Genomic DNA, 27500 nt, shown 5'->3' with positions numbered 1-27500 from the left:
AGTATATTGTTGCAACACGCAGACACGCGCGCGCATACAGATACGTGCACACACAGAGCGTATGCTTTCGCTTCTTGGTGTCATAGCCATGAAATTACTTCCAGGTTGTATGTCTTTGCAATAAACACTTGCACACGACGGAGGACCCTCCCCTTACCACCTCAACACAAATTACAACCCAAGTATAATATCAACCAAAATAGCAAACACATGGGATGACACACAAATAATGCCAGAAAAAAAAAACGGGAAAAATGAAAACGCCAAAGGAAAAGAAGAGAAAAACATGAATCGTAACCGCTAGGAATGCCAGAAAAATTCGTCCGCAGTGCGAATAAAAACAGCCGTCTGCAGTACGAATAAGACCACACCAGAAAACAATGGCGGCGCGGGAGGGAGGAGACAGCGCGGCAACACTTCCACGTATTTCTCCGTAAGAGCGGGAGTGCCATCTCGTCCCCTTTGCACGGTGGATCTAAGGGTAATAAAGTGACGGTGTCTCATTCCCTGGACGAACCTGGCATCCCTAGGTTCCCTTTTACACCCGCGGTTCGCATTCGAATGGTTCGTTGTAGGTTCATAAATGAGATTGGAATGTTACCTTGTGAGCGGATATTTTTTCTCCTTCGTGTTTTCCTCTGTTTCGTCATTTTGCTAATGATCTCTAAAGTTTCCGATTCTTTAAACCGCATAGATCAGAATACACCAACAACAGTATTCAAAAGCATATATCGAATACCAACATAAATACGAACATACATGAAACTCTTATACCAAAAAATGCCAATCATGTTCATGACAATCGAAGCCGAAGTCAGAGTCAATGCGGTGACTGGGAGGCGCGAGCTGCGAAGGGGGAGTCGGGTGTCAGGTTGGGTTACCATCGAGGCAGCGCGGTTAACGAGACCCGACATAAATCTGTGAGTTTAGCCTCCAATAACTAATTAACTTGGTCTCTGCTCAAGCCACATAACTAATTTACGTCATAGAGGCTGGTCACGGGAGAGTGCAAGTGGAATAACTTTTTTATTTTTACTTAGGAGACATAGATTCGTATTTTTTTAATGGGAAAGAAAATTATAGTTTGTTTAGGGGAAAAGTGTGGTTTGAGTGTTTTAGCAATTACGAGCTTTTGATATTTATAAATGCACTTAACCACTGTCTTTTAGATCACATTATATATAATTATACTGATGGAACTGGCGCACTTTTCTTCAGTTTTATTTTACTTGCATCAAAGCAAATATTATAAATCCAGCGCACTTCTGAACACTTTAAACTTACGATCCATAAATCATGAAAATATTTTCCCATTTGACAATCCAATTAATTTCTCAAGCACTAAAAGAAGGACCACCCAATTTCACACTACACAAGGATACACTTGTTCTAAAAGCAGAAATAGAAGTATCAGATAAAGGAAAAAGAAAAACAGAGAGATAATGATGATGATGATGATGATGATGATGATGATGATGATGATGATACTTAGGAGGAGGAGGAGGAGGAGGAAAGGAGGAGGAGGAGGAGGAAGGAGAGAAGGGGGGAAAGAAGAGGAAGAATTAAAATTGAAGCGGAAGGAATGAAAATATTAAAAGGAGGAAGAGAAGGAGGGAGGAGGAAAAAGAGGATGAGGAGGAAGAAGTGATAATAATGATAATAATTATTACTATAATAAAGACAATAATTATTACTATAATAATGAAATAATTATTACTATAATAATTGTAATAACAATAGTAATTGTAATAATGATAATTAATAATAATAATAATAATAATAATAATAATAATAATAATAATAATAATAATAATAATATCAACAACAACGATAATAATAATAAGCAAGAGAGGAAAAGAAGTAGGATATATATATATATATATATATATATATATATATATATATATATATATATATATATATATATATATAATACACATACATACTGCACACACACACACATCTAGTTTTTGTATTGTGGGTTTTTCCTCCACATACACACACACACACACACACACACACACACACACACACACACACACACACACACACACACACACACACACATATATATATACATACATATACATACACACACACATGAATATATATAAATATATATATATATATATATATATATATATATATATATATATATATATATATATTTTTAGTTTGGTGTGTATTTTGTACAACACACACACACACACACACACACACACACGCACGCACGAACGAACACACCACACACACAAACTACAACACACACAACTATTTTACTTGTAAACATATATACTATGGCTATCCCTGTACTGATATAACATGTGAGGAGAATGGTACAAAGCGAATCAAACCGTACCAGAAACCCACACACACACAGCACACACACAACCACACTATACATACAACATGTATATAATATAATATATCATTATATTATATACTATCATATCTTTTCACTCATCTTTTTCTGTGTGTGTTGTGTTGTTGTTGTTTGTGTTGTTGTTGTGTGTGTTGTTTTCGTTGTGTGTTTGTTATGTTGTACATCTACACACACACACACACACACACACACACACACACACACACACACACACATAATACTCAAACACGGACACAACTATTTTCTTGTAAACCCATTGAAGCCTTGGCGCCTCATCCCGCTGTGACCTGATAACACATGTGACCCGAAGAAATTGGAAAATGCCGAGATCAAGCCGGGGGTGACCCAGAACGGCCGGGGTCAACCACAAAAAGGTCAGCGACAGCTCAAACTTTGGCCACTTACATGTAAACTGAGTGTATGGGACATCAGTCAGCCCGCAGGCGACAGTCCTTCTCACCCCCCTTTCCTCTCCTCTCCTCCTCCCCCTTTCCACTCTCCTTTCTTCCTCCGTTTCCTCTTTTTTTTTCTCTTCTCTTTCTTTCTTTTGCTTTCTTCTTTCTCCTCCCTGTCTCTTTTTTTCATCTCTCTTCTCCTTGTTCTACCTTTTCTCCAGCTCTTTTTTAACTTCCGTGATTCGTGTATATTTTTCCTTCCTTCCAATATATTTTCACCAAAATTTATACTTATTCGTTTTCGTATGCATTTCCGCCCTTCCTTCGTCTCCTCATTCATTAATTTTCGCTTATTTCTCTATTCCGAATGTGGATTTTGAAATGAGTCTAACTAACATGTGTTCGTTCCTTCGCTCATCGACCGCTAATTGCCCGTTGCACCTGTTAGTAAATGCCTCCGTTTTTCTCTTTATTGCTCTCCTTGTCCCTTCTCGCTTTCCCTTTAAATTTTTTTTATGTTCTTATATTACACCAATCGTCCCTTGTTTTTATTCAGAATTATCTTGTGTATCCCTTATTACTATCATCTTTTGTTTGTACTTTTAATAGTTCTTATGGTTAATAATCCTTCACGTTTTATTTTTTGTCCTCTATTTTCTGTCTCGTTCTCCTATCCCTTCCTTTTTTCTCTATCCTAACTTCTCTTTTTTTCCTCGCCCTTTCCCTTCTTTCCCCCTCTCTAAGTCTTGAACCAACTCATTTACATAGTTTTTGTTCCCTCACGTGTTTTTTGTTTACGTACGTGCGTTGACGTCCATGAGCTTGCGTCCGAATGCGTTCGCGAGGCGTGGAATCGAACGCGGCTTCCCTCTGTTTTGAATCCCGTTTCGTTACCCAACAAGGAGTTTATAGATAGCATTTGTTTTGATTCGTTTATGACACAAAAGGCCTCGATGTTTTTGTTATTATCATTATTATCTTCGTGACCCTAAGAAGAGGGAGAGATTAAAGACCATCTATCTTCGACAATGTTATGTAAAATAGGCAGACTCTACGACCAAGCCGAAGACGGTATCTTGCAACGTTGTTATGACAGATGATAAAGCCGACAGTTTGCATAATATAGTGATCATCGGGGGGACGGGGGGGGGGGAGTTTGCTTCCTTGGTTCGCTTGTTGGATAATACCGAATCATGCATTCTTAATCCCTTACGCAGAGACTAAATAAAGAGATGTAACACCATTTAAATTGGCACAGATAGCATCGCAAGCAAGCAAGTAAGCAATAGAGTCTTGAAAAGTATTCGTCTGCCGACAAGAGGGTCATTCTATAATAAACAGTCGCTGTAGCATTTTATGTAAATATCAGATTTTTTTGCAGCACATAGGCAGTCATCAGGAGCAAGCAAGCGCTCTATCGCAAGCAGAATCTCAAGCACTCCGTCCCCAATGGCCACTGCATTATACGATTCGTTGCAAATAGGTGCACCAAGACGCGACGGTGTTTGGCATCAAGCAAGCAGGCAAACAGGGAAGCAGGCAAGCACCCTTTCTACAAACAGACTCGGTCACAATAATAGCTAGCTTTGGATACAGTCGTAAGTGGTGCATGTGTGCCCCCCCCCCCGACTTTCTACCCTCAGTTCCCTCACCCTTACCCTTACCCTACCCCCTTACCCAACCCACCCCACGACCACCCTTACCCCCCCCCCTCTACACCTACCCTCACCCTCTGTCCTCACCCGTCACCTCTAACCCCCACCCCTCACCCCCTGCCCCTGTCCTCATCCTCCCCCTACTGCCACTCTACCCCCTCCCTCCCCTCCCCCATGACAGCGGCACTCACGCACCATCTGAGCTGATATATGGCCGACCCCTGTGGCACTGGCCCCCACCCCCTCCAAGCCTTACCCTGGCACTGGCCCGGTTTTTTGTGCCTTGGGGCGAAACCACGCTCTGAAGAAATTGTTCTGTGGCATCCTAATATGCGCCTTTAATGCCCTTATATGCTGTCTGTTCACTTGGTGTTTGCTCTGTAGCTTGGCTTTGGGAGAGAATTACTATCATTTTTAAAGTATGTGTTTTATGTATGCATATATGCGTTTGCAAATACATGCACACACACACACACACACACACACACACACACACACACACACACACACACACACACACACACGCGCACAGACAAGTCAGCCCACTCTAACACTTCTATCCATTTCATTGTCTATCTCTCTCTCTATCTATTCTATCTATCTATCCATAATCTAATATGCAGGCGTATGAAGCCCTGCAATACATAACCCAAGCAACACCCTTTAATTCAAGCCAATGGATTCCCGTCGAGCGTGTGGTTTGGCTCTGGTGCCACCTGTTCAACACTGGCACTGGGTGCTAAGTCCACGCCAACTTCTCTTGGATTCCTTTCCTTTCCTTTCACTTCCTTTCTTTTTTTTTTTGTCCTTGTGTGGTTCATTTCCGTTTATTATATTTTTGGGTTTGTTCGATGTTTAGCGGGAAAGAGGTGTATGAAAGTTTTATTTTTGATTTTAGGGGAATTTGGAATGGTGTCCTTGTTTCGAGAGTTAATTTGATTTATTTGTGACGGGTGTTAAAGATATCGACGAGATTCAGAGGTAAAATAACAAATTTCAAGGAATGAACACCATTTAAACAACGAAAAACACAATTTAAACAACGAAAAACACCATTAAACAACGAAAAAAATAACAATAAAACAACAATGAAACAGCAAAAACCAACATCGACAAAACCAACAATGACTAAAAAAAAAAGAGAAAAAAAAAGAAACAAGAACACCACATTAACTCAAAAACCCTCGTTATCCGGAGGCATCTTCCTGAAGGTCCCCGAGGCAAAAAACGCAAAGGGGTCCCAACCACTTGGTGAGGGTGTGTGCCTAAGGGGGTGGCCGCCTAAGGGGGTTGCGACACCATAAACTTTAACACCATACTCCGTCACCACAAGTCACCACAAGTGTCGGGGCAGTTTCCTGTTCGGGGGGCTTTGAAAACGGCCGTAAGGAAACAGTAAGTATTTAGCCCTTCCTGTTAATGTCTCTTAAATGCACGTGGCGCCGAGGGGGGAAGAGATAAGGGCGTAGATAAAGTAGGAAGAGCGAGATATGGACATGTAAATGATACATTAAGATACATGTGCAGACTATTCACATATATTTTATTCGTGTATCAATTTGCATATGTGTCCGTGTCTGTTTCGCTTATCTCTGTCCATCGATGTGGCTAGCTGCATAGTTTTGCATTTTATTCTCCTATCTACATGAAAGATACAGAGGGGAAAAGAAAAGAAGATGGATAGCGAGATAGGTAGAAAGAATATATATAAGCAAACACAGGCTGGCAGTCAGACAGATAGATACATACATATATAAATACACAGATCAATAGACAGACGAACGAATAGATAGATTCAGATCAAGAAATAAATAGATTAGGATCTACAGATAGACAGAATAACAATGAGAGAGACAGAGAGAGAGAGACAAAGACAAAGAAATATGCGCAAGTAATCATCAATTATCTCACATTCACAATCACATAAAAATGAAAACAAACAAACAAACAAAAAACGAAAGATCGAGAAAGAAAAAACTAAAATTATACTTATTAATAAGACTTTAAAGAAAACATTAATCTCCAGCACAACGGAAATGCCATAAAGAAATTTGAGAGTTATGTCAGGAAAAAAAAAAACTTTTTTTAGCCTGAATACTTAATATATGTGTGGTTAACTTTGGTGGCAGAGTAATAAATGTGGAGATTGGAAATAATGAGGCTGAGGTGAATGGCGCGTTATCGTTTGTTAATTTATTGGCGCTATTATTACAGTGATAATAATAATAGTTATTATTATCATTATCATTATCATTATTATTATTATTATTATTATTATTATATTATCATTATTATTATTATTATTATTATTATTATTATTATTATCATATTATTATTATTATTATTGTCATTATTATTATAATCATCATTACTATATATTTTATTGTATTACCATTATTTATCAAATATTATAATTATATCTTCATTATTTTTAACCATTATTAATCACTTACTTCATTATTAAACGTAAATCACCATAAGAACGAAAAAATATAATTGACAGATTCCAAGCCACTGTCTTTTTTATACCATGATTTATCAGGTTATTACTTATCCGCACGTGTTATGCTATGCCAAAACATGTAAATCAGGACCACTCCCCCTACGTTTTCGGTCTTCTCCTTATCCTCACTCCCATTTTAGTATCAGGTTTCAAGTACCTTATCCTCCAAAGGTCTTTCTAGAACCAGTTCTCCGCTAGCATCCGTTAGATCTCACTTCTTCTCCTCTTCCTAGCCTTTCCCCTCTAGCTCCTCTAATCTAGTATCGTAATCCTATCCCTCTAGTATCTCCTCTAGGTCTCTCTCAAAGCCTCTCTAGGATCTCTTCCCTCTCCTCCTTGACTCCTAGGATCTTCCTCCTAGTTCCCTCTATCCTCTGTCTCCCTTTACACTATCTCCCTCTAGGATTCTCTCTCCTTCCTTTCTCTCCTCCTCTTCTCTCTATCCTCTCTATCTCTCCTCCTCCTCTCACCTTCTTTCTCCCTTCCCTCCCTCTCCCTTCTTCCCCTCTCTTCCTCCCTCCCTCCCCCGTCCTTCCTCCTCTCCCTTCCCTCCTCTCCCCCTCCCCCTCCTTCCTCTCCCCTCCTTCCTCTCCCCTCTCTCCCCCCTCCCTCCCGTCCTTCCTCCCCCCTCTCGCTTTGGCTCCTACGAACTGCTTCCCTCTTTGTTCTTCCTTCTATTTTGGGATTTTTTTCATACTAGATTTTTATCTTCCTGTTGTAATTTTTTTTTTTTTTTCACGTGTATCTGCCTATTTTTTTTCTCTTTCTCTATCCGTTTTCTTCTTATTATTTTTGGTCTCTATTTATTTAGTTTTTTTGTCCTTGTATCTGTGATTTTGTATCCATGTCTTTGTATATATGATTTTCTCTTACTCTGACTCTGTATTTTTTCCTTGTCTCATTTTCTGTTTTTTTTTTCTCCGTCGTTGTTTTTTTCTTTGTCTCCTCTGTATTTTTCTCTATCCCTCTCTTTCTTTTCTTTTCTATGTCTGCTTATCTGCTGCTCTGCTTTTTCTGTGTTTCTACGTGTATGCGCGCATGTGTGTGTGTGTGTGTGTGTGTGTGTGTGTGTGTGTGTGTGTGTGTGTGTGTGTGTGTGTGTGTGTGTGTGTGTGTGTGTGTGTGTGAGAGAGAGCGTGTATCTGTATACCTATATAAAAATATAACAATAAAAAGACCCTGTTCCAGATTGAAAAATATCACAAAAGCTAAATAACAATACACAATAATACTAACAAGAATAATGATATCCAAATCCTATCGTAACGCTTAAAAGTCCCTCTATATATCATTCCCCAAAATGAATATATCCGCATTTCCTTTTAACAACCTATTTATATCCACTTATAACGCACCTTCACTCACGGATCTCTTTTGCCTGAAGTCAGTGATATGAGATTTTATATCAAGCGAGCATTTCACTTCATCATTAAAGATAATCTGTAGTTGTTTGTGTAAGAGATAAGCTCTGATATCCAATTAAACGTTAATTAAATAAACCATCTAGTTTGAATGAGTTAGATATTGCCTCGTATTTGTTTGTGTATCCACACATATTTATGTACAAAGAGAATGTGCTGTGTTTATAGGCACATGCACATCTATATCAGTCTATCGTCTTTCTGCCTATCCGCCTGTCTTTCCATTTGCCTAATTGTCTATCCTTCTGTCTGTTCATTTCTATGTCTATCCGTCTGTCCGTCCATTGGCTACCTGCCTATTCGTCTGTCTATCAGGTTGTCTATTTATCTGTCTAAGTATATCTATATGTATATTTCGTATCGATATCTGTATCTGTATCTTTATATTATAGTAAACATAAAATAATAAAAAGCATATCCCACTGCGCTGTATAAATTACTACGGCGGAAATAATCATAATTCTACTAAAAAAAGCTCCAACGAAGAAAATGTCCTTAGAGCTCTGACAATAATTTACAAACAAGAGCTCTCTCTCTCTCTCAAGCGAGGGGGGAGAGCTGGAGACGAGCTCAGCTTACTCGTGTTTTAATTAAAGTAACAGCAAGTCATAAGAGGGGGAACCTGATACTTCACTACCCGCCAAAGGAGAGTGGGAAGGTACCCAGGGCGGTGGCCAGCGCTCTCCGAATGCTCAGGTCGAGAGGAGAATTCTTATCTTGTCACTCTAAAGCATTCTGAATTGAGTCTTACAAGTGTGGAAGTGTGCGTCGAGTGCTTTAATTTTGGTGTGCCTTTGCTGGCGCTGGGAAGGAATCGAAGGAGGTGCGCTCGAAGCCGAGGCCGTAGTCTGGGCCGGTGGGGGTAAACGAGGGCGTTCGAACGCGGTCTCTAGCACTGGAGGCTGATTTTTAGTGCGAGGGAAAACTGCCAGAAGGAAATTGATATAAAAACGGTGCTTTTTCTTCTAGATATATCTTCCGTCTAGTGAAAGGTGATACGGGCTTTATCTGTTGTGAAAATAATTATCTTTTAGGATACATAGTTGCTGATACGTTGTAGATATGCGAAATATAATGTATCAATTGACGACCGGTTGCATTTCTCACATTTTATAAACCCAAATCTTATTCTGATTACCATAAAAAATAACAAACACCCAATCTAAGTTCAGATCTTGCGAAAAGAAAACAAACAAATGAAATAAATCAAACGAACATAACCAAATGCATAAATCAGTAAACGAATAAGTAAAAAAAAAAAAAAAACGAAGAAATACAAAATAAATAACACATCTCTGAGTCTTCAAAAAAGGTCGTTACAAACATAACAAAATATGACTAACAACGACCCCGCCTGATTATGTGCCAAGGGAGACGAGGAACGGGGAGGAGGCAGAGAAGACAGGGAAATAGCAAACAGGAATAAAATAGGAGATAGAAAAAGCACAGAAAAAAATGTAGTATAGAATAAAAACGACAGATGAAATCGGCGGGAAAATATGAAAACACTTAATTTAAAAAATGACGTACGATATAAAAAAGGCAATAAATTGAGAGCATAGAGGATTTAAAATATAATAAAAACATGCAATTAAAAAAGAAAAATCATGTCTTAACATTTTTTTTTTCTATTTCTAACACCGAAGTAGCTAAAACTAATACTTTAAATAAAAGAGTTACTTGAATTCCATACCATAAATGCATATTGCACTAATAGCTGCAAAAAGGCAATTTTTTTTTAGCAAAAAGAATCATTCTGCGTTAATTAATTCGGAATAATACAATTAAGTCATCACCTAAAAGCTATTGGCGAACAGAAATTTTTAATTAGGTTTGATATTATGAATAATTAGAATTACAGCCCTGATGTGATCATAACAGTTGCAACCATCACATCGCGATTTGTAAAAAAATAGAAAATGCTGTCTGCTTGTTAGTGAAACAAGTTTAATTAATCGCTGCTATGAATATATCTGCATATTTACTTGTCTACTCACTTTCTCTATCCTTATATACTGTATACACTCACCCCACACATCGCCGCATATAAATATAAATATAAAAATCTAATGGCTATATATATATAATATATTATATATATATATATATATATCATATATATATATATATATATATATATTTGTTGACATCATCCCCATAGCAACAGATAAGTGAACACGACCACAAATGAACCAATTAACGATACCATCCACATAATTTCACAGCCAACGTGCATTCACCCACCCATGTGCTCCCATTAATCTTCCTCTGAGTCCTCCCTCCCTCCGCTTTCCCTTAAAAACATATTTTAAAAAAAATCATATTCCACCATAGTCTTACAATCTTTCCTCCATTTTGTTTCATCCCACCATATTCTTACATTTCTTGTTCCTTTTTTTCTTCTTTTTTACTATTTCCCTTTAACATTCTCCCCCCCCCTTTTTTTTATTCTTCTTCTTCTTTTACTTTTCTAAACATCTCTCTTGCTCTTGGCCTTCGCCTGAAATCCCTAAGCTCTCCGCCTGAACACTAACATTCATCACAGCAACTCGAGAATAATGTAATTGCCAATATATCACAAAGCAAACGGCACTGCTGTCCGGCGATTCGATAAATCAGGGTCGTGTTCTGTCGGAGCTGCCTTCCCCATGAGGCCTTTTGAAGCTTTGGGAGAGAGGGAGAGATAGAAAGAGGGAGATAGGGAGAGAGGGGAGACAGGGAGAGAGAGAGAGGAGAGATAGAGAAGAGAAGAGAAGAGATAGAGATAGGATGAGAAGAGATAGAGATAGAGATAGATAGATAGAGAGAGAGAGAGAGAGAGAGTAGATAGTAGAAGAAGATAGAGAGAGAGAGAGGAAGGACGTTAGAGAAAAAGAAAGAAAGAAAGAAAGAGAAGAAAGACAGGCAAAACAAAGGCAGAGAGAGAGAGAGATAGAATAGAGAGAGAAATAGCTAGATAAAGAAAAAGAGACCAACAGATATCAACAGACAGATCAACAAACAAACTAAAAAGGTGATGACGTGACAGTTGCAAGGTCTATCCTTGTTGTGAACGTCTCTTGTCGTTTCTCCGTTGCTCTTGCAATCTGATCAATACCGAGGTGCCATTGCCTCTCTCGCGCGCCGTTGATAGGGCATGAGTCTTCCCGTTTCTCTTTAAATTAGTTTATTTTCCTCTATTCTATACACATTCCTTTATCATCAGGAAAGTTACCAACGAAGCGAGTGACAATCATTGCGATCGATACAAAAAAAAAGAAGACAAAACAAGACAAAACAACAACAGCAAAAAGACAACAACAAGAACAACAACAATAAGCAACATAAACAACAAAAACAAAAAAAATGTAGTAGATATCACTAATGCGCAACATAACAAACAACACAAGTATCACCAAACAACATAATCAAGAACACACGTCAACATAAAAAGGCCATATTTATAGCACATACACTCACATTACACATCACAAATCGACATAATTCCGAGGGCTTGTTCCTAATGCATTCTATATATTTTTTGTTTTGTCAGAATCCGATTACACTACCATTATACATAATTGTAATACACTTTCTTTGCCCACAAAATAGCTATGTAAAGATCCTGGATTATTTAGTTATTTCGGAATCTGTATCTATATATGTACGCCTTTTAGTGGACAGAAGCAAGGCTAAATGGTCATTTTTACTTGTGTAAGGATGTGTTTACTTTATTGATATATGTGTTGTAATGTACCTGTTGGAAATCGGTTTATATAGTTCTTGCTGAGTTTCCCCTGTCATTCTCCTTCTCCCGTTTTCTGTGAATGTCTCTCTCTTTTTTTGTTCTGTGTTTTACTGTGTTAACTTCTTTCGTTCATATATTCATCTTTTCTTGTATATTTATTTTCTCTTTCCTTTATTTACCGATCCAGACCTCTTCTCCCTGTGTCTTCCTTTCGCCCTCTCTTTCGCTTCATCTCTGCCTCATGTTCCGTTTCTTTCCCCTTTCTCCCTTTATCTTCTTTTTGCTTCCTCCTTTTCCTTTCCATTTTCTCTCCCTCTCGGTCCCATCCTATCCCCACCCTTCACCCTTTCTCTTCTCTCTATTTTCCCATTCCTCCTTCCCCCTCCCCCTCCCTCAGCCCCCCCTCTCCTCTCTCCTCCACCCCCTGATTCCACCCTATCTCCTCTCTTCCCCTCCTTCTTCTCTCCCTTTCCTTCCCTTTCCGCTCCCACCTCCTTCCTCCCCATCTCCCCTCACATCCCTTTCCTCTCCCCTCCCCCTTCCCTCCTCCCTCCCCATCTCCCCTCCCACACCTCCCTTTCCTCTCCCCCTCCCCTTCCCTCCTCCCTCCCCATCTCCCCCCCCCCCCCCAAAAGCAGGAGTTTCTCACGTTCGAATCCGTCTGTTGTCGCTTGTTAATTTACTCCAAGACGATTAATCATTCTCACTCCGGAGTAATTTGAGACTGGGAGTACCACCGTCATAAGTGAGCTCGAGATGCACATGTGGGGAGGAGTGGGGGAGGGAGGGAGGGAGAGAGAGAGAGAAGAGTGGGGGAGGGAGGGAGGGAGGGAGAGAGAAGAGTGGGGGAGGGAGGGAGTGGGGGAAGGAGGGAGGGAGGGAGGGAAGGATAAGGGCGAGGGGAAGTAAGAGAGAGGGAAGAGGGGGAAGTAGGTGGGAGGGAGGAAAGGGGAGGGAAGGAGGGATAAGAGAGATGGGGGAGCAGGAAGGGGGACCTGGGGAGGAGAATAAGAAGGCGAAAGAAGAAGAGAAAGGAAGCAAGAGAGAAAGGAGGCAAGAGAGAAAGGAGGCAAGAGAGAAAGCAGGCAAGAGAGAAAGGAGGCAAGAGAGAAAGGAGGCAAGAAATAAAAGAGGAAAGAAAGAAAGGAGGATGAAGGAAGGAGGGAGAGAGGGGGTAGGAAGAAAGAGGGAGAGGGGAGAGAGGAAGAGAAAAAGAGAGAACAGGAAGAGAGAGGGATTTGTTATATACATATATTTGCTCTTCCGCGGGTGGAGTCAAGGAGCGGTTGCGGTCGGTTTTACATCATGGCAGAGTGACTCATGGTAGAAAGATTTATGGTAGAAGGATATATACGAGCCATCCACCCGGAACAACTCGTGCTGTTATTGTTATCATCATCATTATCATCATCATTATCGCCATTATCATCAGCATCATTAGCTTCATCATCATCGTCATCGTCCTCATCATAATCATCATCATCTTCATCATCATTATGCTTGAACTTCTTTTCTGGATCGTTGTGATTTTCTTTCTATTTTAGGACTAATATCAGTAAACGATGCGAATTTGTTTTCCTATCTAGAAACTAATATATATATATATATATATATATATATATATATATATATATATGCATATATATATATATGTATATATATATATATATATATATTATATATATATATATATATTATATATATATGTATGCATTTTATATATATATATATATATATATATATATATATATATATATATATATATGTGTGTGTGTGTGTGTGTGTGTGTGTGTGTGTATATATTTATATACACAACACACACACACACACACACACACACACATATATATATATATATATATATATATATATATATATAATATATATATATATATATCCCCAGACGTCTTCATCATAAAACAAAACATTCCGCGATATCTACTTAACAAACAAAACAAAACAAAACAAACAAACAAACAACAACAACCACATAATCCGCCTTGATAATCGAAAAAAAACGAAAAACAAAAAACAACTGCAAAAAATAACAGCAAAAAGCGCGCCAAAATTATACATATCGTCTTTCTCGAAGTCCATTTATCACGTCCCGATTTCCATTCACGAAGAACAAAAGAATGAAAGATAAACACATTTAGACACTAAGAATAAACACCGATGCTTTTATGGACGCAAGGAAAAGAGAATTTGAATAAGAATAGAACATAATGAAAAGGAGATAAGGGATGATAATAATAAAAAAAGATATAATAATAAAAGATATTACGAATACACGTTAGGAATAATAAGAAAGAAATTAATGTAAATAATATTACAGAATGCATAAAAAAGAGACCTAAAAAGAAATAGAAAGAATAATTCAAAAAATAAATCCAAAACAATATATATCCTCCAAGAAAAATAATACAAATTAAAACATCCCCCCCTCCTCCGAAAAAAAGAGTAAAAAAATAAAGTAAAAGAGTAAAAACAAAATATCTACATGACGCATTAGTCCAGCGGTCTCTCGTAAGAACGCGGCGTTGCCAGATCTTAATGACAAGCCCGCGACCGCGACCCAAACGTTTCCACATGAAGTTTGTGACTAACGTACTTATGGCACGAAGTTTTCGCCGCCGCCGCCGCCGCCGCCACCCAGGCTGACATATGGTAACATTTTTTTCGGCATTTGATTGCGTGAGCGAATTCTTTGAAAAAATAAAAGGAGAATTTAGGATCCCGACATACTTTTTTTTTTTTTTTTTTTTTTTTTTTCAAGACGGGAGGGGATGAGAAATAGATGAAGGGTCTCGTGTGTGTGTTTTTTTGCGATTGCGTAAAAGTAAAATGTAGAGTAGAAGAGAATATAAAACTTTTGGGGATTATACCGTTTAGAGAAGATATACAATTTAGGTAATATCAACCTGATAAAATAGATAAGATATCATGAATACTACTACCCCCCCCAACTCTTCCAAATTCGATATCAAAATAATAGGAATGAAAATGATGATGATAATGACGACGACGACGACGATGATGATGATGATGATGATGATGATGATGATGATGATGATGATGATGATGATGATGATGATGATGATGATGATATAATAATAATAATAATGATAATAATAATAATAATGGCAATGACACCAACAACAATAACAAATATAATAATGATAAAAATTATCATTAATATTATTATCATTATCATTATAATATTACAATTACTAATGATAATGATGATAATGATAATAACCTACTAAAAATAATGACAATGATTAACCAATCACCAAAAAATAGATATACAAACAAACGCAAGCACAAGGCTAACTCGAACGATAAGATGAAGATTTCCTTAGTAAGTATCTTAATGCATTTCAAGCGACCTCCTCAAACTCATGGCCAGACAGACAGACGATCTATTTCGACTCATGACACAGACAGACAAGGCGGCTTCCTCATGGGACAGATACACAGCTTAAAAAAAAAAAAAAAGACATAGTACATTTATAATCATGGGAATAGATAGATAGATAGGTAGTATTGAGTATGTTCATGGGATAAATTGAGAGATCGTTTGAGATCATAAGACAGATAGAGAAACACGAAAAAAAAAAACATAGTCTTTTTCGATTATCGCGACACACAGACAGACAGATCGACACTCTTAAACTCACAGACAGACAGACAGACAGACAGACAGACATCCTTAAACCTCCTTAACGCAAAGGACAGACAGACAAGCAGCCTCCTTCCCTCCCCCGCCGTCGTCAAGTGGCGTCTTGAGCAACGAGGAGATGATTCCAAAGGATCTTAAGATGATGAAAAAGTATGTGGATTTCTTTACGGTAATGAGGCTCATGTCCTCGGTGTAAAAATTAAGGGGAGATGATTTACTGAAAGAAGTGAATGAGAGAAGCGAGCAAAGTCAGAAAGAAGAAAAAATAGAAGAAAGAAGACTTGTTAAAGCTGAATGAAGAATTAAGAAAAGAAAAAAAAAGAAAGAAAGCGGTTTTAGGAATAACAAAAAAGTAAAGAAAAACGAAAGGACTTTTAAAGCATAGAAAGAAAAGTAATCTAAAAAAATGAATTAAAAAAGAAAAGAAACAAATAAAAACAATAAAGAAATAGCAAATAGAATAATCATAAGAACCAATAAAGATAAAACAAGTAACCAAACGTCACCCACGATAAGAATCCTCAAATAAGATAAATAAACAAAACGAAACATAAAACCCAAACTCAAATAAATCAAATCATTAAAAAAAAAAAAAGGAAGAAAATAAGAGTAAAAATAAGAATTAAAAAAAACTCAAATAGATAAAATAAATCATATCATCAAATTAAAAAAACAATAAAAAAAAAAAAAAAATAACATAGAGTAAAAAGAAAAAAAAGAAAAAAAAAAAATCCCATCCGTTATAACGAAGGGAAACAAAGGGTTTATAACAAGGCCATTACCAGTGACTCGAAAGTCCCCTGGGTTGAGTGACTTATCGTTCTCCCCTTTTCACTCGCGACCGAGAGGGGAGGCGAGGGTTGGGGGTGAGGGGAAGGGAGGGAAGGGAAGGAGGAAGGGGTGAGGGAGGAAAGAGAAAGGAGTAAGGGGGGGGGGAGGGAGGAGGAAGGGGTGAGGGAGGGAAAGAGAAAGAAGTAAGTTGGGGATGATTGGGGGAGGGAAAGGGAGGAGGAAGGGGTGAGGGAGGGAAGAGAAAGAAGTAAGTTGGGGATGATTGGGGGAGGGGAAGGGAGGAGGAGGGGGGGGTGATTGGGGGGAAAGGAGGGAATGAGGAAATGAAGAAGGAATAAGGGAGGGGGAGGGAAAGGGAGGGAGTGAAGGAAAGGAGGAGGGGGCGAGGGAGGGAAGAGAAAGGAGTAGGGGGAAGAGTTGGACAAAGGTGGAGGGAGGAGGAAGAGGTGAGAGAGGGGTCTGAGTTGTAGGAAGGGGAAGGAGGGGAGTGTATGGAAGGAGGGAGGAAGGAAAAAAGAAGGGAGGGAAAGGGTGGGAAGTAAGGGAGGGAGGGGTAGAATAAAGAGCGAGAAAAGGGAGTAAGGAGTTAGGGAGTTAGCGGGAGGGGGTAAGAGGAGGGTAGTTAGAAGACGGAGAAAGAATAAAGGAAAGTAATGAGTGAAGACAGGGAGTAAGAACACAGGAATAATATAAAATAAAGTAAAAAAAAACGTAAGAAAAAAGAATGAAGAAAAGATAAGAGTAAAAAAAAAAATCCACACAGAATAACGAACAAATAAAACCGAAAAAAACTAAAAAAACAACAAACCAAAGCAAAGAAAACACAGAAAAACAAAAAGAATAAAAAAGAACGAAAAAATGATAAGAGAAAAAAGAAAAAAAAAGAGAAAAAAGAAATGGGAGCATGTCAAACCGCCAGAGGACGTTGTCGAGAAACCCCGTATATATCATCGACTAGGGATCAAAGACTCCAGTTCAGTGTCCGGATAAGTGAGGTATTCATAGCGTTTGTTTGGATAACGAGCGAAGAATTCGCCTGGCGATTCGAACACGGCTCGAGACTGGTCGGTGGTGCTTCGAATCCTGTCTTTTACGGCTTCGTTTGGAGAGTCCCTTATCACTTCTATTTATTTTCGAAAGGATAGGAGACATATTGCTTTAAGGGCAACAAATAACAACAAAGAATGGGTAGGAATGTTTTTTTTTTTTGTGATGGTGAGAGAGGAAGGAATTTGTTATGGCAAATGAAGAGATATAGAGCTAATGGGATCATGGTGATGATGATGACACAGGTAATTATTATTGTAATTATTATTATTATTGTTGTTGTTTTGTTATTATTATTATTATTATTATCATTATTATTATTATTGTTATTATATTATATGATGATGATGATTGATGATGATGATGATGATGATGATGATGATGATGATGATGATGATGATGATGATGATGATGATGATGATGATGATGATGATGATGATGATGATGGTAATAAATATAAAGATGTTATGACGATGAAGATGATAATGATGATAAAAATGATAATGATAACAATAATAACAAAACAACAGCAACAATAATAACACCAAGAACAGTAATAACAATAAAAAAAATATTAAATCAAGCAAGTGAAATTAATTCTTATTACCCTTCGTATCTAGAATATGCGGAATCACGAGAATAAAGTCGGTGCCATGAAATTGAAGATAAACGCGTTTTGCATAAAGATTAAACCTATCAGTTAGTTAAAGTGGGATTAAATATTTGTTATTATCCAGAGTATTTGGGGAGAGATAAGGACGCATTCGTCAGAGATAATGGTGGTCGTGAAAATCTTTATAGAAATGGTGGTGAAGTTCATGGTGATGGTGATTATGGTGGTGATGGTGAAGATGAGGATTGGCATCTTAATCCTTGCATCATCACAACATGGTAGTAGTAATTATAATGAGAATAATGATAATAATTATAATGATAATGATGATACTAATGATATTGATAATAACAATGATAATGGTAATGATAATGATATAATAATGAAAAATAATCATAATCATATGATAATAATGCCAGTAATAATAGTAATAATAAATAATAATAAAAAAACAACAGTGATAATAATGATAATGGTATTAATAATGACGATAAAAGCAAAATAGAAAAAAAAAATCAACATGAAAACCAGATTGATACAACAATATCAACAATTACTGAATCATGTTCCGAAATGCAAGTAAAAAAAAAAGAAAAAAAGAAAAAGACCCACATTAACATTAAGAAAAAAAAGGGATAACCATCTAGCGCAAACAATCACGCAGACAAATCTTTGCAATGTTGCCCCAAATTATGCAACAACCAGGGCAACATGGCAGACACGTGTGTTGTGTATTGCTGTTGCATGTTGCAGCGTTCTCACCCCCAGAGACTCATTTGTTATCGCTTATCCTGTTATCTCAATGCCTCGCCTTATCTCTCTCGTTCAGAACAGGTGCTGGAGTGGGCGTAGATTAAAAGAGGTCTGACGTTAAATGTGGTTATATATTCCACATGCCTCGGGGTGGATAGATGCTGGGTGTTGATGCGTAGGGTGTGGATCTCTCTCTCTCTCTCTATTTAATGTGGGTGTTTCTTGTGTATGGTGTGGTGAGGGTTTTTTTCTATGTGTGTGGGTATGTGAATCTATTTTTTTTTTGTGTGTGGGTGCATCTGTGGTATATCGTTTCGTGGATGGCTCTTTTCTGAACTAGGATGTGGATATTTTTGAAGGCTAGGGTGTGGATCTCTCTTGTTTTTTCAATGTGGATGAGTTTCTTTTCCGTGTGGGTATGTGATTCATTTTGTTCTGTGTGGGTGTATCTGTGGTAAATCATTATGTGGATGGCTCTTTTATGAAGCAGTACATGGATACTTTTGTCAAGGACTATGTGGATAATTTTTCAAGGTCATACTCGGATACTTCAACAAGGCAACGTGCGAACATCTCTTTATTAAGTATCCAGTAAAAAAAAAAATTCCCTTATCCCTCGTATAAAATAAAAAGAAATATTTCTATAAGAAAGATCTCTACATCTTTCTTAAATATCCCCCATCTCTTTTAATAAGAAATTCACAAAAATCTCCAACTCAAGACTATGTAGATTCGAACTCACGCTCGCATATGTTAGCGGTTTCTTCTCGACTTAACTACTGTGCCGCAGTCATCACCACTACAGCAATAAGACCGCGCTTACATTGCAATCGTCGCAGGCTTGATGTTGCAATTATCGCTGTCACATCACTCGTCAACATCACCTGACTTATTGTCAACATTTCTTCATCACTGTATTACATTGTTGATAATCATAACATTAGTGTTTTTCTTCCACAAGCGACTAACACTTGTCCACACTGACGCGTAACAAGCTACAAAAAGTCATAAAAATGTGTGTATATAAAGAGAGAGAGAGAGAGAGAGAGAGAGAGAGAGAGAGGCAGACAGACAGACAGGCAGATACGCATATAACCCTAACTAAACATTCTAGTCGTGGTGGGTGGTATATCAGTCACTCTCTAGTGTAACATATATGCGGCTTCTACACCCTTTACTTTTTTCCATATTTTCCGTTCCTTCTCGGATTATCTTATTATCTCTGTCCCCCCCCCCCCCCTCTCTCTCTCTCTCTCTCTCTCTCTCTCTCTCTCTCTCTCTCCCTCCCTCTCCCATTCACTCTTTACTCTGTTTCCTCTGAGAAAAATAAGATACATAACCCAAAAAAAAAAAAAAAAAAAAGAATCGAAAAAAAGGAAACGGAAGTAAGAAAAAAATAAAAGAGAGAAGCAAATATCTCCCTGTTCTTCCTCTCCCTCTTTCTTAAGTAACCTCTATGGATGCCACTCATGACAGATTCATAGTTACGCGCCTGGCCCCGTCTTTCGCCAATGCCCCTTTCCCTTGCTTACTTTACGACCAATCAAAAGGCCACACACAGAGGGCGAAGGGGCAAGAGCCAATCACAGGAGCGCTCTTATCCCATCTAGATTATTTAAAGAAAACGGGAATCTTTGTTTACAAGGGGTGTTTGAATGACATTAAAGACAAAGAAATAACAGAGAGAAAATAAATATGTAGCAAGTGTATGTGGTTGTCATCATTGACGATTTTTTTATAGAAATTATGAAAGGTGTTTGAATTATAGTAAAGAAGGAGAGAAAAGAAACACAATATGGTAGCCAAAACGGTAGCCTTCATTTTTTTTCGGAAGTATAAGGGCTGAATACCACAAAAAATACCACAAAAAATTCACGTTATGAAACAAATCAAAATGGTTGGCCTCATTTTCGATTTTTTTTTCTTTTTCTTTTTTTTTAGAAATTTTATCTTTTGTCTTAGAAGAGCAAAGGAACAAAACAAGACTGGTAAATGTTATACCAACACGACGAAGAGAAGAGGATGCCACATAAACGTGAATTATGATTATTATGAGTTCCTTGCTCACCAGATGACCTCTTGCTGTGCATATTAATGAGCGTTACCCCCCACCAACCATGCTGGCACAAAAAAGATGAAGAAAAAGAAATAGATAAATAGAGAGAGAGAGAGAGAGAGAGAGAGAGAGAGAGAGAGAGAGAGAGAGAGAGAGAGAGAGAGAGAGAGAGAGAGAGAGAGAGAGAGAGAGAGAGAGAGAGGAAGAGCTAGGGAGGGGTGGGGGCAAATAATCTGCAACACTGAAGAGACAAGGAAGTGAATACTTAATGAGTGTATCTACTTGTTTGTGACGTTATGGGTGACTATGATAATCATATATTGTGAAAATAGAAGTGGTTCATTCTGTATTCGATATTGCGTTTTCGCTAAAAGAAAATGTATTATTTTTTTTGTGTTCATAGAGCTGTCCTATCATCTTCACATAATAAAGACCTAGATGAAAAGGATCTAGTGACGTCAGACATGGCAATCGGACAGATATAACAACGAGAGGAATTATCTCAATATAGCCCCTGTTTCCCATACTCAGTCCCTTAGCCCTTAGCCCTACCCCTTGGCTCTTTGTCCTTGTCCCTTATCCCTACCCCTTAGCTCTTTGTCCTTGTCCCTTACCCCTACCCCTTAGCTCTTTGTCCTTGTCCCTTACCCCTACCCCTTAGCCCTTAGTTCTTGTTCCTTACCCCTTGCCCCTACCCCTTAACCCTTACCCTTAGCCCTAAGCCTTTACTCTTATCACTAACCACTAACACCCCTCCATCCCCCGACAGCCCCTTCAATTCCTCTTTCCATCATCACCACCACTACGTACATTCCCACCTCTTCTCCATCACTGCTCTTACCTCCAACTTCACCCTTCCTCCCCTCAGCACCACTGCCTCTGCCACCTTTACTCTCCCTCTCTATCTCTTCTTCCTTTCTCTACCTCCACTTATCTCTCTCTCTCTCTCTCTTCTCTCTCTCTCTCTCTCTCTCTCTCTTTCTCTACCACCTCCTCCTCCTCCCTCTACCTCCACCACCTCCCCCTTCACCACTCCTACCTCCTCTCCCTCTCTTCCCTTCCCATCCCTCCCCTCATCCCAGGTATCCATTCAAGCAGGTGATGGGGCTGCCATTATCCCACATTATCCAAGGATTAGCGGACGGTAGTGGGGGCATTAACCCATTATCCAGCCTACCTACCGGGCGACAGCGGCCAACGACCGGGTTACCCGAGACTAAAAGTGGGACGGTCTCTTTACTCTTCCAGGAGCAGTGAGGGAGGCTGCCAATTATAAGAGGGTATTAAGGTAACGAGGAAGGTAAGTAGCCATATCGTAGCTAAGAATGGGAAGCGGGGAGTATAGGAGTGTGTTTGTTTTTGACGTGTGTGTGTTTGGATTAAGCAAGGACAGCGTCTGGTTACGCGGACTATATCTAGTGCGAGTGGGAGCCTTGTATCTATATATATATATATATAATTGAGCACACGATCACGCCTACATATACACACAGAAAAAGAAAGAAAGAAAAAGAAAAAGAAATATAGACACACACACAAACATACACGTGTGTGTGTGTGAGTATGTGTTTGTGTGTATATGTGTGTAAGCCGGAGTATGTGTGTCTGTATCCTATCCAAATTTCATATATAATTTCCCTTGAATAAGTATAACCAAACGTATACCCACAAACGCTAACTGGGTATCCACACACACACACACACACACAACCACACACACACACACACACAACACACACACACACACACACACATACACACGCACACACAAAACACACACACACACACACGCGCGCACACGCACTAACAGATAAGTGCGTGACCTCATCCCCGAACACAAAACACACACTTCACTTCCCCGCATTTCCCACACGCTAAAAATTTGTCACTCCGTCTAATGATCTATTTGAGAATTACTGATTTTCTGAGTTCAAGATCATAATTGCTCCATTAGCATCGCTGTTGGAGGGACTATGTCACACTGCCTTGGCTAATGATGAGGCTAAATTCCGCTAATCGCTTTGGGTCATCTCAGGTCACCCGCAGATGTCAAAGGCGGTCACATATTAAACAAGAGAAGATGGTGTTACAGTGTTTATAGTTGGTACTAAATCATCTCGGATATGTAATAAGTTTCTCAGATATGATAGAGTATGTATGGCTTGATATTGCTATACAAACACAGAATGGTAATCACGATCTTAATAACTAAACATAAAAGTTCTAGGGTAATGAGGTCACTTTGACCCAGCTTGACCTGATGTACAGATAGGAGTGACGCAGGTCATTAGCAGACGGCAGGTCACTTTCTACATAAATAAACTTGGATGCATATAGTGACGGAACGATATTTATTATATACTTAATTTACAAATTACATTAACAAGTTAATCAATAATTATTATTTACCATCACATCATCCTTATCTATCTATCTATTTGTAGCGGTAAACAAATCGTAACCTCAGATTCTTAGCCGAGATTTCCCGTGGCTTGTGAACTTGCTAAGTGTCACCAGCAAAGGTCATGGGCGAGGTGACACATGACCCCCGGTTCCTAACGCGGTCATTCAGATGGGATCTCAGGTCACGATGGCACTGTGTGACGCCGCGAAGTGACGGGGGGGAGGGGGAAGGGTCGTGGGGAGCCAATGGAAAATTTGTGATGAATGCCACTAAGTTGGCTGCAGTCTGTGGAGATGTGTTTTTCTGTCTGTTGTTATTCGTCTTTTATTCTTCGTATATATATTTTTTTCTTTATAATATTAGCTTCTACAGTGAAATGCATTCCTTCATATGGATATTTTAATAACGCAAAGCAACCATATAGCCTAGGAGACATTCGTTTTCGAATATCACTATCATCATCTACATCATCACCATCCTCATTATCTAATTAATTCGCCTACAAAATTATAACCACCTTCATTATCTACATCATTCGCCTACATAATTAAAACCACCTTCATTATCTACATCATCACCATGACCCGCCTACATCATATTCACCACCATCATCATTTAGATCGTTACCATGACCACATATCTCACTATCACCATCACCAAAATCATTATCTGTTACAAGCACAGACGAAGACCTTTTTTCAAAGACTACTAAGACTCTCGCCCCTTTCACAGCTGACTGAGATTTTCCTCTTTCTTGTAGGAATGTCAAGCCAGGTCACTCCATCAACCCATGACAGCTCCTCACCCTAAAGTCACGTGACCTCGTACTGACAAAGAAAGGGGGATTTATTTATAATACATAACTCTTTCTTCGTCGTTATGTGCGGCTGTATGTGTGTGTATGTGTTTGTGTAAGTGTGTGTGTGTGTGTGTGTGTGTGTGTGTGTGTGTGTGTGTGTGTGTGTGTGTGTGTGTGTGTGTGTGTGTGTGTGTGTGTGTGTGTGTGTGTGTGTGTTGTATGTGAGTGTGTGTGTATGTCTGTGTGCGTTGGCGTATGTGTTTCGGCGTAATAGTGCGTGTAAAAGTGGAATTGTTACCATATGTTTGTAGACGTCACGTTTGGGAATTTTCTTTCTTATTTATTTTTCACATACACACACACAGCCATGCACAAGCATAAACACACACACACACATACCTCCATATTCTTAAATATAGAATTGACTGTATCCCTCACCCCTTGAAAATTTCCGCCATCTTTGATACACTACGCCAAATCTTCACAATCTGCTTTTCAAATAACTCCCGTAATCTTAGCAAAAATCCACATTCTAAAAACGGTTTCTCATCTTCCTGAAGGCAAATCACCCTAAGATCACACTAGGGTTAGGGTGACAGAGGGACAAAGTGTGTCAGCGTGACAAGTGGGCCGACCTGTTCCCACTTGCACCTGATCGTTGGCACTCTGACCTTACCTGACCCCCGCAGCGGCACCCAAGTCACGGTTAGTGAATGACCGTTGGCCGGATTGGTAGAAGGTCACCCACCTACGACTTTTAGGGGGCTTTTAAAAAGTTAATGCCCTTCATTTTCTTACAGTTTAGGTATATAACTTAGAATATATACGTTTGGTATCTTGGCCCCGTCTCTTGAATTAATCGTCCCTATGCGGTTATTATTTTACATGCAGAGACACGGTTATGGGCAAAGCGAGGTCAGACCAGGTCGCGGAAGGGTGTCATTCGCGACGTGGTGACATGAAACGAGAGATGGGCAGGTCGGCAGGGGGGTAGGGGGAAGGGGGGGGGGAAGGAGGGACATGGGGAAGAGGAGACGGCCTGTGTGCCCTCCCTGGTTTTGTGTGTGCGCCTGACCCACGTGGCAACCCTTTGTCTTGGGGGGAACGATTTCTCTTAGTGAGCAGTTCCCTATGCACACACACACACACACACACACACACACACACACACACACACACACACACACACACACACACACACACACACACACACACACACATACACACAAATTCTATTTATTTGGAGAAAAAAAAATTATCACTAAATAAAGTAATTTTAGATGTATCAACGTCTCCGCGTTTGCCATCTAAATTTTACTTGAATTAATGAAATCTCTTTTATTTAGTCACACTTCTGTCGTTTACTGAGATCACTCTATTATATCAATGAATAAAAAAAATCCATAAATAGAAAAAAAAAATCCGAATTGAAATTTAAAAAAATACCAACACAACGAAACACACCCACAATAAAACAAACCAAAAAAAAAAAAAAAATATCACAACACAAGAAATGCACCCATAATAAAACAACCCTCCCCCCCCAAAAAAAAAAAAAAAAATCGAAATAGTAAATTCAAAACAAAAGCGCATCGCCACTCACGGTCTGGGCGCGGGGTTACGGTCCCTCTGTCGGCGATTCTTGAACCAGTTGGACACCTGCGTTAGAGTGAGGCCGGTCTGTTTCGCCAGGCTCCGCTTCTCGTCGGGCGTCGGGTAGCGGTTCTGCTTGTAACACTCCTTGAGGGCGACTCGAGACTTCTCCTTGAAGCAGTAGATGGTCTCCTCGCCGTCCCAGATCGTCTTGGGCAGCGGGTATTTTTTGCGGATGCGGTATTTGTCGACGGCTCCTGCAGAAGGCGGGGACGAAGGGGGAGAAGAAAGGAGAGTGGGTTAGGACGTGGATTGTTTACTTATTTTGAATCTGTCTGTTTATCTATCTGGCGATCTGTATATCTATCTATAAATTTAATTGTCTGTTTATATGTATACATCTATCTGACTATCTATACAAGAAGATGAAGCATATAATAATAATAATAATGATGATGGCAGTAATAATGATAATAATAATTATAATATAATTATAATTATAATGATAACAACAACAATATTAATAATAACATTAATCATGCCAACAATGATAATGATAAATACTTATAAATATTACTATAATCATTATAATTTTTACTGAGAGAGAGAGAGAGAGAGAGAGAGAGAGAGAGAGAGAGAGAGAGAGAGAGAGAGAGAGAGAGAGAGAGAGAGAGAGAGAGAGAGAGAGAGAGAGAGAGAGAGAGAGAGAGAGAGAGAGAGAGAGAGAGAGAGAGAGAGAGAGAATTCTTCTGCCTCCACTGCTCTAAAATCTCTCTCTCATTTCCCTCTCGGTAACTCGAAATCTCGTAGCCATTGCCTAATCGAAGCAAACGCAAAATAAAGAAAGAAAGAAAGAAAGAAAGAAAAAGAAAACAAGATATTACAGACCAAAGAGAAAGATAACTGTAATAATTTGTAGGAAATATGAACGAACGAGAAATAATAAAAAAAAAACGGATAACGAAAAAAAATAATTAAGAAAAGGGAAAACAGGATAGAAACGCTTAATTTGAACCGTTTCAATAATACCATTATTTTCTCATATTCATTTTTTTATTATTTTTTTCTCACTGTTTTCACTGTTCTCACTTTATTTTTTAATCGTTTTTATCGTTCGTCACAGAGAGAGAATATACATATATTTTTTTTAATTCAAGCATATTATCGTTTTTATACAAGTGGATGATCAACATTTAGCATTTAATGTCTGCAATATTCATCTGCACAAATGACACCTTGCAAATAAAGATCACGTTTCCAGCATTAGCAAAAGTAAATTATATAAAACTGTTCGCACATGGAAAAGGTCTAAAAGTTATATAGATTTTTTGGCAACATTTCGAAATCTGATGAACAGTCGTTGTTTTTGTTCTTTCAAATTCTGTTTATTCTAAATTGATAAATGGTAAATTAGATTTTATCTGTTCGTTCACTTATTCATTTAATCATTTATTTATTAATTTGGCCATTCATTTATTTATTAATTTGGCCATTCATTATTTATTAATTTGGCCATTCATTTATTTATTAATTTGGCCTATTCACTTTATTGATTAATTTGGCCAATCATTTATTTATCAATTTATCAATTTCTTAAGTAATTTGTTTTATCTATGCATTAAGCTATTTATTTCTCTATTCAATAATTTATTTCTCAAATTGAGTGAATTTTCCGAT

The 27500-nt window shown here is 38.6% G+C and overlaps 1 protein-coding gene across 1 annotated transcript in view; it reads right to left on the bottom strand.

Moving 5' to 3' along the window:
* Nucleotides 1-27500, bottom strand: part of LOC119597340 (homeobox protein ceh-33-like) — a 35272-nt gene that overhangs the window by 2086 nt on the left and 5686 nt on the right. Inside the window, exon 2 of the mRNA XM_037946897.1 lies at nt 25834-26080. Within this exon, the coding sequence (XP_037802825.1) occupies nt 25834-26080 (247 nt within the window). The remainder of the gene's footprint in view (nt 1-25833; nt 26081-27500) is intronic.

The sequence above is a fragment of the Penaeus monodon genome, chromosome 39 (genome assembly GCF_015228065.2).
Source record: "Penaeus monodon isolate SGIC_2016 chromosome 39, NSTDA_Pmon_1, whole genome shotgun sequence".
Classification (NCBI taxonomy): domain Eukaryota; kingdom Metazoa; phylum Arthropoda; class Malacostraca; order Decapoda; family Penaeidae; genus Penaeus; species Penaeus monodon.
Note: the sequence above shows the minus strand (reverse complement) of the source record. Positions and strands in the feature narration are given on the sequence as shown.